General features: G+C 46.4%; 1 protein-coding gene across 1 annotated transcript in view; it reads right to left on the bottom strand.

The window, feature by feature from the left end:
- Window positions 1–12803, bottom strand: part of LAMA5 (laminin subunit alpha 5) — a 332936-nt gene that overhangs the window by 64850 nt on the left and 255283 nt on the right. Inside the window, exons 53-57 of the mRNA XM_068264501.1 lie at window positions 7891–8087; window positions 7700–7816; window positions 7439–7593; window positions 5581–5722; window positions 1260–1362 (exon numbers count right to left, since the gene is read on the bottom strand). Coding sequence (XP_068120602.1) covers window positions 1260–1362; window positions 5581–5722; window positions 7439–7593; window positions 7700–7816; window positions 7891–8087 — 714 coding nt within the window. The remainder of the gene's footprint in view (window positions 1–1259; window positions 1363–5580; window positions 5723–7438; window positions 7594–7699; window positions 7817–7890; window positions 8088–12803) is intronic.

Here is a 12803-nt window from a genome sequence, read left to right as displayed (position 1 = left end):
CAAAATCCCAACAGAATGCTACTTAGTGCTGTAAAAATATGAGAGACTACAGGGATGAGTCTCAGATTCCCTATCGTTTAGGCGAGCAACAAGCCTACACATCTGCGGAACCCTAAACCCCATAAGACAGGGATGTTTAACTCAAGGGCCGAGGTCCTCACATATTTTTGGCACAACTCAAATTAATTGATGGGACAGAGTCAGGAAAGGTGTGGAACATCAAGTAGAACATTTCTCAGTCCATCCTAAACACTGACATGGCTATGGCCCTTGAGGGCTGAAGAGAGAACGGTACGTGTTATTGTCAGTGCAAGAGGTGACTCAGTATATGTGATATCAGGGCTTCATCCCATGCAGATCCTCCAGTGTGGTGTGTGATGATGTGTTAGCAGTGTCCCACCACAGGACGTTACTGAATCCCCTCCATGCAGATCCTCCAGTGTGGTGTGTGTGATGATGTGTGGGGAGTATCCCAAAACAGGACATTACTGAATCCACCTCCATGCAGATCCTCCAGTGTGGTGTGTGTGATGATGTGTGAGGAGTGTCTTACCACAGGACGTTACTGAATCCCCTCCATGCAGATCCTTCAGTGTGGTGTGTGTGTGATGATGTGTGAGTCCCCCATGCAGATCCTGCAGTGCGGTGTGTGTGATGATGTGTGAGGAGTGTCCCACCACAGGAGGTTACTGAGTGCCCCCCATGCAGATCCTCCAGTGTGGTGTGTGTGATGATGTGTGGGGAGTATCCCAAAACAGGACATTACTGAATCCACCTCCATGCAGATCCTCCAGTGTGGTGTGTGTGATGATGTGTGAGGAGTGTTCCACCACAGGACGTTACTGAATGCCCTCCATGCAGATCCTCCAGTGTGGTGTGTATGATGATGTGTGAGGAGTGTCCCACCACAGGATATTACTGAATCCCATCCATGCAGATCCTGCAGTGCGGTGTGTGTGATAATGTGTGAGGAGTGTCCCACCACAGGACGTTACTTAATTCCCCCCTATGTAGATCCTCCAGTGTGGTGTGTGTGATGATGTGTGAGGCGTGTCCCACCACAAAACGTTACTGAATCCCCCCCATGCAGATCCTCCAGTGTGGTGTGTGTGATGATGTGTGAGGCGTGTCCCACCACAAAACGTTACTGAATCCCCCCCATGCAGATCCTCCAGTGTGGTGTGTGTGATGATGTGTGAGGAGCATCCCACCACAGGATATTACTGAATCCCCCTCCATGCTGCTCCTCGTGATCTCACCTCCACTCAGTTCACTGTCAGCAGCTTTGGCTCTCTCCTCCAGTCTCGTGCTGTTCTCCTTCAGCTCCTTCCCTTTCTTGGCCAGCTGCTGGGACACCACGTCCTGTCCAGACACACAACATTATTTCATGAGATAACGAGAAACTGTACCAAGTGCGGTAATCCATGCAAGGTCACATCATCGCATGACTCCTAATCATACCGTGTGACAATTCTACTCAGTGCTCACATGAGATGGTCCTGAGGGACATAGACTATTTCATGCACAAGACAGAAACTAAACTACATGTGAATCATGCAACCATTTGCAGGAACAGACACTGGTCCAATAACTATAACAAACACCACACACTACCAGTATATGTCGTTCCACTGTCAGTAATTTATTTGGTTAAAGATGAAGCATAAACAAGTTACACGAGCTTGTGGTAAGGCAAATAGATTTACCAATAGTTGCATATATTCATCTGGATACAACTAGAACCAATCAGTTCCTATAAGGGATTCTTTTCCCAGAATAGTCCCAAATGTCCAATAATTTGCCAAGGTGGTATAATATACACAAACAGTCTTGACTGTCAAAACGTACCACACGGAGTCGTCAGGTAAAGAGACATCCAAGGGTTGGCATCTGCTATTCACACACGTGTGATCTAATGCGGTTTTATTATGAGAAAAGCAGAGGCCAAACCACTGTTGCAACTGCAGCCTTAAACCATGTACTGACCCTCCACCGTGCGGCCGGACAGATGTGATTAACCAAATCTAGCTGAACATAATCGGCAACCCTCTCCTCCCTATGCCCCAACGCAGATCAACACACCCACACTGACAGACACACCTGGGGTCTTCACCCCAAACAGAATCAATGAGCAATATGAACTGGTGGCCAGTAAAAATGTTGGTTGCAACTGAAATTCTTTCCTCAATAATTTTCAATTACAAAAATCGCTGAAAAAAATCACTCCTCGCTGTGGATTGCCGTCTCAGTCACGTGGTGACGCCCGACTAACCGCCTGTATATTTACTAGGCAGGAGTCTCCCGTCTGATCTACGGGGACTCGGAGCCGCTTCCCATCGTTATTGCCTGAACATTGCCGCCAATAGAGTCCGTAAGGTGCGAGAGTGCCAACCCCGCGAAGGGGCAGAGGGAGGAGAGCGGTCCAGCAGCGCGTGACCCAGGCCTACGTCTAAGTGTTTTCGCCTTGTCCAGGGACTTCCTCAGGACGTTCTGGATGATGACGCTGCTCCCAAACATGGCTTATATCCTCATCCTGAGCGTCATGCGTTCCAAGACTCAGGAAGTGTAATTACATAGTAAGTTCATTGCGTTCCAGTTGTTAGTGACATCTAGTGGTTATATATATATTTTTAATATTACTCGCAGAAGGAAAAAATACATAGAAAGTTCATTTCATTCCAATTGTTCAAGCATGTTGGTGACATCTAGTGGTTGATTTTTTAATATTATAGTATATTTCATTCATTCCTAGATGACATCTATAGGTTGTTTGTGATATTCATGCATATTGCATTAGGCCACATCTAACCTTTAGTCACTATTGTTAACCAAAATATTGGCCCTTGTTTTTAATTGTCAATACAATAACAACAACAATAACAATAATATTTATATAGCGCTTTTCTCCCTGGGGACTCAAAGCGCTGTGACCCTGCATTATGCAGTCTCAAAGGCTAGGGAAAAGAGGTGAGTTTTTAGCCTTTTTTTAAAGCTGTCCAGAGAAGGAGCCTCTCATACTGATTGTGGAAGTGAGTTCCATAAAGTAGGGGCTGCATAGGAAAAGGCCCGAGCACCAAATGTTAAGTGTATCCTGGGAATAACCAGCTTCATCTTGTTGGCAGAGCGGAGGGTGCGTGGAGGGGCATAAAGTTCCAATAGATCCGCTATGTATTTGGGTCCCATGTGGTGTAGAGCCTTGAATGTCAGCAGGCAGATCTTAAAATTGATTCTCCATTTTACTCGCAACCAGTGAAGAGTTTGCAGTACTGGGGTGATGTGTGAACAACCAACACACTCACATACAATGACCTACACCCTCTCTATTTCCCAAAGGGTTGTATGTTTGGGAGCAGCGTCATCACGCAGAACGTCCTGAGGAAGTCCCTGGGTGGGGTGAAATGCATCGACGTAGGCCTGCGTCATGTGCTGCTGGACCGCTCTCCTTCCTCTGCCCCTTCGCGGGGTTGGCACTCTCGCACCTTACGGACTCTATTGGCGGCAATGTTCAGGCAATAACGATGGGAAGCTGCCCCGAGTCCCCGTAGATCAGACGGGAGACTCCTGCCTAGTAAATATGCAGGGGGTTAATTTGGGCGTCACCACGTGACTGAGGTGGCAATCCACAGCGAGGAGTGGTAACTAATACATGCCGAGAACACAGTGCACTGTGGTTTTGTAAAGCAAGCCAGCCTGCCATTGACTGCACACTTAGAAGTTCCGAATCTTTTGGCATTTATACCTTTTTTCGAATATGAACTGGGTTTAAAGTCCAGGGTTTACACTGATTTTCCGGATGTAACGTCTATTGGATCTTGAAAAGATTACACACATAGATCCACGCAATGGTTGCACCTTAGGACATATGGGCATGCTGAGGGATCTACACAGTCAATTATTGCACATTTGATCTTTCCTTGCACTGTCGCTATTGGAGAAACGTTTTCAGCGATTTTTGTAATTGAAAATTATTAAGGAAAGAATTTCAGTTGCAACCAACATCTTTACTGGCCACCAGTTCATATTGCTCATTGATTCTGTTTGGGGTGACGACCCCAGGTATGTTTGTCGGTGTGTGTTGATCTGCGTCGGGGCATAGGGAGGAGAGGGTTGCCGATTATGTTCAGCTAGATTATTTGGTTAATCACGTCTGTCCGGCCGCAGGGTCAGTACATGGTTTAAGGCTGCAGTTGCAGCAGTGGTTTGACCTCTGCTTTTCTCACAATAAAACCGCATTAGATCACGTGTGTGTATAGCAGATGCCAACCCTTGGATGTCACTTTACCTGATGCCTCCGTGTGGTACGTTTTGACAGTGAAGACTGTTTGTGCATATTATACCACCTTGGCAAATTATTGGACATTTGGGACTATTCTGGGAAAAGAATCCTTTATAGGAAACGATTGGTTTGAGTTGTATCCAAATGAATATATGCAACTATTGGTAAATCTATTCTATTTGCCTTATCACAATGTAACTTGTTTATGCTTCATCGTTAACCAAATAAATTACTGGCAGTGGAACGACATATACTGGTAGTGTGTGGTGTTTGTTATGTCATGCACAAACCTCTACTGGACAAGTCCAGGTCTACTGAGGTGCTACAACAAACATTGGACACATATCAGTATAAGCGACAAATAATTGGAACACCAAATGCTGCTACACGTTACCGACAAAGGGACTCCACCCCAACCCTAGTGTATTTTACTTACTCCTTCACACCAAAACCACTCACTTGATTCACTCCCACCACCACCAAACTAACCATCAACTGATTCCACCCACTACTAAACTAACCATAGACTGATTCACTCCCACCACCACCAAACTAACCACCGACTGATTCCCCGCCACCCACTACTAAACTAACCATAGATTGATTCATTCCCACCACTACCAAACTAACCACCAACTGATTCCCCCCCACTCATTACTAAACTAACTATAGACTGATTCACTCCCACCACCACTAAACTAACAACCAACTGATTCCCACCCACCCACTACTAAACTAACCATAGACTGATCCCCTCCCACCACCACCAAACTAACCACCAACTGATTCCCCCCCAACTCACTACTAAACTAATCATAGACTGATTCACTCCCACCACTACCAAAGTAACCACCAACTGATTCCCCCCACCCACTACTAAACCATAGACTGATTCACTCCCACCACCACTAAACGAACCACCGACTGATCCCACCCATTACTAAACTAACCATAGACCGATTATCTCTCACCACCACCAAACTAACCACCAACTGATTCCCCCCACCCACTACTAAACTAACCATAGACTGATCCCCTCCCACCACTACTAAACTAATTATAGACTGACACCCCCCCCCCCCCCCTCAACACTACTAAACTAACCATAGACTGATTCTCTTCCACCACTACCAAACTAACCACCAACTGATCCCCCACCACCACTAAACTAATCATAGATTCCATACCACTACTACTAAACTAACCACCGACTGATTTGCCCCCTCCCCCCCCCCCCCCACACAGACATGTCTAAACTAACCGTAGATTGATTCAATCTCCCCACTACCAAGCTAATTGCCCACCTTGAGAGCCTCTCCTGCTGCGCGGCTGGCATCCTTGGCAGCCTGCTCTGCTTCCTTCATGGCTTCAATGATAGTGGAGTAAGCATTGGAGGCATTTATAGCCTTCTGAATGAAGATATCTTGATTGGAGTCGCCAATGGCACTATTTAAGAATGAAAATAAGCATCAATCTTTAAAGGCAAGACATATAACATTTATTCCTGGTGGACTCAAAGTGCTTCAGATTTGCAGCCACTTAGGGCGCGCTCCAAGGATGACCAGGAGCATTAGATACATTGAGGAACCTAGCTCAAAGACGCCTTACCGTTTAACATACTGACTTGAGCTGGGATTTGAACTATGGTAAAAGGTTTAAAGCCTACATTAAAGCAAGCCCCTTATTATTTATCTTTGTGTGTTTCACAGATTGCTCCGGATTCTGGTGTGCTAAGGATTGTGGGAAGTTATGATAGATAAATTATTTGTAATTATACTGACAGTAGCTAAAACGCATTTAATGGTTATTCAGTGAACATTTCTTAAGAAATATCTTCCAAACTTGTCTGTTGGAAAATAAGTTGGGTGTGTGTACGGCTGGCAAACAACCAGATGGCCAACTGATAACAGGTTGTTTGCTAGAAATAACCGATGGATCCATCTGCCCAACTATCAGACAGGTTGGAAAGTGTGTACAAGTCTTTTGAACAACTTTGTTGTTTTCGAATGCAGACATGTTGTGCAGTTTGTCATTTAGCTTGCACACATGGTATTTAAGTGAGTTGGTTGGCGTGCGTGTACGTACTTGTCAGCTAAACAACGTGTGGTTGGTCATGTTTAGTGATGATTAATGAGATGCAAATATTTCTGAGTTTATGCAAATTTGTATGCAAACATATTCAGCTTGAAAATGGACCAATCAATTTAAATCTGGTTGGAACTTTATTGGTCCATGTTCAAGCTGCATATATTTGCATAAAAATGTGCACACCCTTGCATAAACTCAGAACTATTTGCATCTCATTGATCATCCCTAGTCATGTTGTGCGGTTGGTTGTGCATTAAGATTGGACCTGTGTATGAAACTGGCCTCTAAATGAAACTGAATATACCCTACACATGTATTAAGACAGGTTGGTGAGGGATCTCAGTTATCTCAGGCGACCACTGAATAGAAAGACGCTCCTGACCATAAGACGCACCTAGGTTTAGAGGACAAAAACAAGGGGAAAAATATACATATATACTTAACCTGGTGCATCCATGGTGAAGGGGCATCTTGTGGATTATGCCCCCTTTGTACCTCATGCCGACTTGTACCTCTTGTGTCTCCCTGTGTCCTTCTGTGTTCCCCATGTGTCTGCCTTTGCCCCCCCTGTGTCCTCCTCTATGCCCTTTTGTGTCCTCCTCTTTGCCCCTTTGTGTCCCCTTGTGTCCTACATTTCTCCCCCTGTGTCCCCCTCAGCATGAGCACAGTACAGGGAGTCCCTGACATTGCAGCGGGTTGGAGGTTAGTATTGGCAGGCCTTTTACAAGTAACAAACTCCCTGCATTTGGACTATAAGACACAGTGACTTTTTCCCCCCACCTTTTGGGGGAGAAAAAGTGAGTCTTATAATCCACAAAATACAATACTTCTCTGTCTTGTGACTTTGTTGTTCTTGGTGACCACAAACCAATGAGAGAACTGTTGATGGCAGTAGAGAATCTGCCAATAGTTGGTCCAGCAAAAAATCAGAACAGTAAATAGTGCTACTAAGGTTGCACCTACATTAGGAGCTTGATACTTGCTGACATTTTGCATTAAGTAGCGATAATGTTATAGAGATGTTGGGAACACTGACAGCCTTAGACATGTACAGGCTAAACGTAGTTTTATCACCTGAAGAGGTTCTTGGCCACCTGTCCCAGCATTTTTGCATGCTCCTCTGCCTTCTCCACAACAGTTAACTTGCTGCTGGCTGGGGAGAATTTTTTTGCATGCTCCATGATTGAGGCCCGAGCTCCATCAACTTCTGCAGCTAACCTCTCATATTCCTGAAGAGTGAAAAGGTAAAGATCTTTAGAACTCAGCGATGGTGAACTGGATGTGTCCATCTCTAGACACTTCACCAATGAGGCTACGCAACAAGCAGTTGCTTACTTCTTTCATGTTCTCCATCATTTGCAGGATGTCTGAAACCTGGACAAGAGCATCTTCTGCCATCTTCACTGCTGCCAGTAGCTCTTTGTGTTGATTTTTAAGGTCCTTGATCTTCATCTAAAACACAAAATCCTTGGTCACATCACCACTTTTCAAAACATGTTTTAAAGAATAATCATTCTTTTTTATACCGTGTATTCCTCCAGGCTGTTGTGGTTAAGACTATTCAGGCCATTTGTCTCTATGGTTTTATTTACTGCCTCATTCATGGCATCCAGGAGATCCATCACTTCTGAATTGTAGGTGTCCAGTCGTCCCTTAACCTCAGTGAGAAGGTCCTGGTTATGTTTAACACTGGTCAGTAGTCCTGCTTTCACCCGATCCAGCGCTGAGAAGAAGTAAAAGATAGAAACATTATCAAAATCTTACAATGGTCAAAAAGATGGTCAAGTTATTCAAAGCCAACAAAGACCTCCTTCTAGGACAGATGTCAAACTCTTCAGAAATCTTTCAAGGAAAGTAAAACAATTACTAAAACAAAAAACTCAAAGATACTAAAATAGCATACTTTAAAGTCAGACAACCCTGAGCATTGTAGCTAAAAAAACCCCCCAAACAACTGAATTGGATGGTTCATCAAAAATACATGATTGAGAAAGTGGTAATGTCTATTATTATTTAAAGCAGTTTGAAGAGCACTTTTCAATATCTGTGACCATGTGACAGTGGTATCTAAAGGCGAAGTCCCATGTACTGTGATATCTAAAGCCGCATCTACACGAGTAGATGCGGCCGCGATGCTCCTTATCTATCGAGCCGCTGATGCGGCTCGATTGATAAGATCCGACAGGACGGATCTCCGCACCGCCGATTCCCTGCTCGCTCCCCGCGAGGGGACTATGGCAGGGAATTGAGCGGAACATTAGCGGCGCCGGCGGGGACGAGTGGGGAATCGAATGCAGCGCACGCGCGGCGAGCGGGGACGCGGCGGGCACGCGGAAGAGGCGATCCGGCGGCTAATCGAGCCGCCGGATCGCTGCAATGTCCCATAGTGTAGATGGGGCTTAAAGCTGCTGACCAAGACAGGCTTGTCCTGAAGTTTCTGTACTTGGTCACATGAATTAAAAAGCCTATTTATTGTTCTTTTTTTTTTTTGTGGTCTTACGCACAGCAGTTTTTCTTTTTATCCCTTAGGCCTCTTTCACAGTGCGACGTTAAAGTTGCATGTTATAAAATACTTTAACGCAGCGTAACGCACAGCAATGCAAAGTCTGTGTGACATTCACAGTGTGTAACGTGTAGCGTTATTAAAAAGTGCTGCATGCTGTGCGTTTAGCAATGTATCTGCTGCGTTATGTGTGTTGCAAATGCTCAGTAATGTTTATTTTGTTTTTGTAAATGTAACGCATGCGCCGTTTTCGATCTATCAGTATGCAACGAAAACGGCGCACCAAGAGACACATAACGCAGTGCAAAATAACGTCCAATTTCATAACCTACATGCGCTGCGTTAGGGGCACGTTGTGCGACTTTAACGTTGCATCAAATGCAACGTCCCACTGTGAAAGAGGCCTTAATGGTGATTATAGGTAACTTTATACGTAAAGATGTTTCCATGGCAATGGATTAAAGTTTTTGAGTTTCCTCAGCACTATGTTGCCTAGTTTTCCATGTTCAATGTCTCCATATCTGGTGAATGTTTTCAATCTGATGAAAAATTAGGTTACTGAGCCCAAGTTTAGAAAGGCTCAGCAAATTCTCAAAGTCACAAAAATATTGTTAACCACTTGCCGACCGCACACTCATAACGTGCGTCGGCAAAGTGGCAGCTGCAGGACCAGCGACGCAGTACTGCGTCGCCAGCTGCAGCCTAATTAATCAGGAAGCAGCCGCTCGTACGAGCGGCTGCTTCCTGTCAATTCACGGCGGGGGGCTCCGTGAATAGCCTGCGGGCCGCCGATGGCGGCTCGCAGGCTAGATGTAAACACAAGCGGAAATAATCCGCTTTGTTTACATTTGTACGGCGCTGCTGCGCAGCAGCGCCGTAAGGCAGATCGGCGATCCCCGGCCAATCAGCGGCCGGGGATCGCCTCCATGTGACAGGGGACGTCCTGTCACTGGCTGCACAGGACGGATAGCGTCCTGTGCAGCCCAGATCTCCCGGGGGAGCAGGTAGGAGAGGGAGGGGGAGGATTTCGCCGCGGAGGGGGGCTTTGAGGTGCCCCCCCCCGCAAAATGCCAGCCAGGAGGAGCGATCAGACCCCCCCTGCACATCATCCCCCTAGTGGGGAAAAAAGGGGGGCGATCTGATCGCTCTGAGTGCCCTTTGATCTGTGCTGGGGGCTGCACAGCCCACCCAGCACAGATCACCTAAAACAGCGCTGGTCCTTAAGGGGGGGTAAAGGGTGGGTCCTCAAGTGGTTAAAGTGGTATGAAACTAAAATTTCATCTATGGTCTAAAGCATTAAACGAAGCATAAAACTCAGGAAACGCTGGCCCCAGCAGCTATGACGAAGAAGAGGAGGAGGAACAGCTGGAGTTGGAGCAGGAATTTCATGCCACCACTGACGAGGGCCAGAGCGGTGCACGTTGGACTTCCACAATTCAGCGCGAATGGTCAGCAGAAGCAGTCCAGAAAGAAGGTGACGACTATGATGCATCACAACTATCACAACGCTCACAAGAGGATGATGAGGATTCTGGCAGGACTCTGGCACACATGGCTCAATTCATGCTAGACTGCATTGAACGCGACCCACGCATTGTGCGCATTCTGGACAACACCAATTAAGAGGAACAAATAGATGATGGCTTCCAAGTTACTGAAAGGGTTAATAATTCAAACTTGAACTTCACTAAGAAACTAACTGATATGATAGCTATTGCCATTCCAAAACTATTAAATTGTGTTGAGCTGCATTTGTGGAGTAAACAAAGCATAGAAGTCTCCTTTGTGTCCAAATGCAGTTGTACCCGGTTATCCCTTTTACAAGTAACTAATCACGTAATGAGTATCTGTACAGCAAGACCTCGGATCGGCTTTGGCAGGGGTGAGCCTGGGGTGCCTGGCACCTGGGTGCAAGATTTTCTCTGGCGCCTATGGGAGTGGTTAAATTTACCGCGCCCAACCACATAACCACACCCGTGTCCTGCCTAATCACACCCACACCTTCCACCTCTTTCCGCATGCATGTGATACCCCATTCCTACCCCTCTTCCATGGGCTTGCTCCTGGCTGGCTTTGGCTTCCTGCGAGTCTGCTAGTCTCTGGACTGACTCAGGCTGAGAGGCTCTGCGAGTGCGACGCAGTCACACACTGCGTATTTCTGGCTGCCTGCGGCCACCCTACTCTCGCTCGCTGTCGTCGGCTCCTCCCCCCGCCAAGCCGAAGCGTGAGGTGGGCTGCCTGTATCTTTCCCGTTGCGCCGCGCAGCCTGCCAGTGTTGCCAACCTTTCACATTATTTTTTTTACTGACAAATACCTAAAAATTTACTGACAAAAGATTATTTCTACTGACAAAATTTCCCCACTAAATGAACATAAGAGACAGCTTTTCCCCATGTAAATGCACATAACAAGAGACCGCTTTTCACCAGCAAATGCACATAACAAGAGACCGCTTTTCACCAGCAAATGCACATAACAAGAGACCGCTTTTCACCAGCAAATGCACATAATAAGACCGCTTTTCACCAGCAAATGCACATAATAAGACAGCTTTTCACCAGCAAATGCACATAATAAGACAGCTTTTCACCAGCAAATGCACATAATAAGAGAGATTTTCACCAGTAAATGCACATAATGACAAACAGACAGTGGCTTCAATCCATCAAGCATTACCGCATTCGGTAATGCTTAAAGAGACTCTGAAGCGAGAATAAATCTCGCTTCAGAGCTCATAAATAGCAGGGGCACGTGTGCCCCTGCTAAAACGCCGCTATCCCGCGGCTAAACGGGGGTCCCTTCACCCCCAACCCACCCCCCGCAAAAGTGTGTCGTGAAAAAGACGCTGGCTGTCTCTTCCTGGAGGCAGGGCTAACGGCTGCAGCCCTGCCTCCAGTCGCGTCTGTCAGCGGCGCATCGCCGCCTCTCTCCCGCCCCTCTCAGTGAAGGAAGACTGAGAGGGGCGGGGGAGAGGCGGAGATACGCGCTGACAGACGCGCGTGGGGCAGGGCTGCGGCGGTTAGCCCTGCCCCAACCAGGAAGCGCTCCCCCGGTGTATCGAGGGGGATTTGGGGGTGAAGGGACCCCGTTAAGCCGCGCTATAGCGGCGTTTTAGCAGGGGCACACATGCCCCTGCTATTTATGAGGTCTGAAGCGAGATTTATTCTCGCTTCAGACTCTCTTTAAAACAGCTGACTTTACGGAGCACTTAGTAAAATGTTAATTCATCAAAGCAGTTACCGCATGAGAAGCAGACATTCCTGTGCAGAGAGATAAATTACCGAATTGTTAAGTGATTACCTCAACACATGTCAGTAAAATGTCAGCAAATGTTAATTCATCAAGCTCACAGCATTCAATAACATGTGCGGTGTTTATCTCCAGCTCTCCCCTGTCGATAAGGAGCTTGGAATGCCTTCTCCGTGTGTGACAGGACCATAGAAACCTCCCCTGTCCCCTGCAAGTGCTGCTGATAGGTTGGCCAGGCTTCTCGGGTGGAACAGACCCCCCCAGGCAGCCAGGGGAGAGAAAAGAATTAAAGTTATTTTCCAGGCACCCTTCTTTTCTAGGCACCCTTCGGTAGTGTAACCCCTTGAGTGCCTGTTTAAATATGCAGGGATGCAAGTGGGAGCTCGTGGCAAAATGACCTAAGCAGGGAATGTGTAATGTTTTTTCAGCAGTTCATCTAAGCTGTGGCAAGTAAATAGAAACTTAAGACTAATGAGACAGATTCAGCAAGAGCAGAGGCAGCACAACAAATATAAAAGGCACATGTATAGGGATGTCGGTGCTGCCTCTTTCCTATTGTAATGCCCTCACTGCACGGACCTCTTCGGTAACTTACCGAACATCTACCACATGTGTGAAAATATTGATGAATTAGCACAGTGAAGTGTAAAATACCGAATGCGGTATTTTAAGGACTGGGATTTTGTT

Source organism: Hyperolius riggenbachi, chromosome 12 (genome assembly GCF_040937935.1).
Source record: "Hyperolius riggenbachi isolate aHypRig1 chromosome 12, aHypRig1.pri, whole genome shotgun sequence".
Lineage (NCBI taxonomy): Eukaryota > Metazoa > Chordata > Amphibia > Anura > Hyperoliidae > Hyperolius > Hyperolius riggenbachi.
Note: the sequence above shows the minus strand (reverse complement) of the source record. Positions and strands in the feature narration are given on the sequence as shown.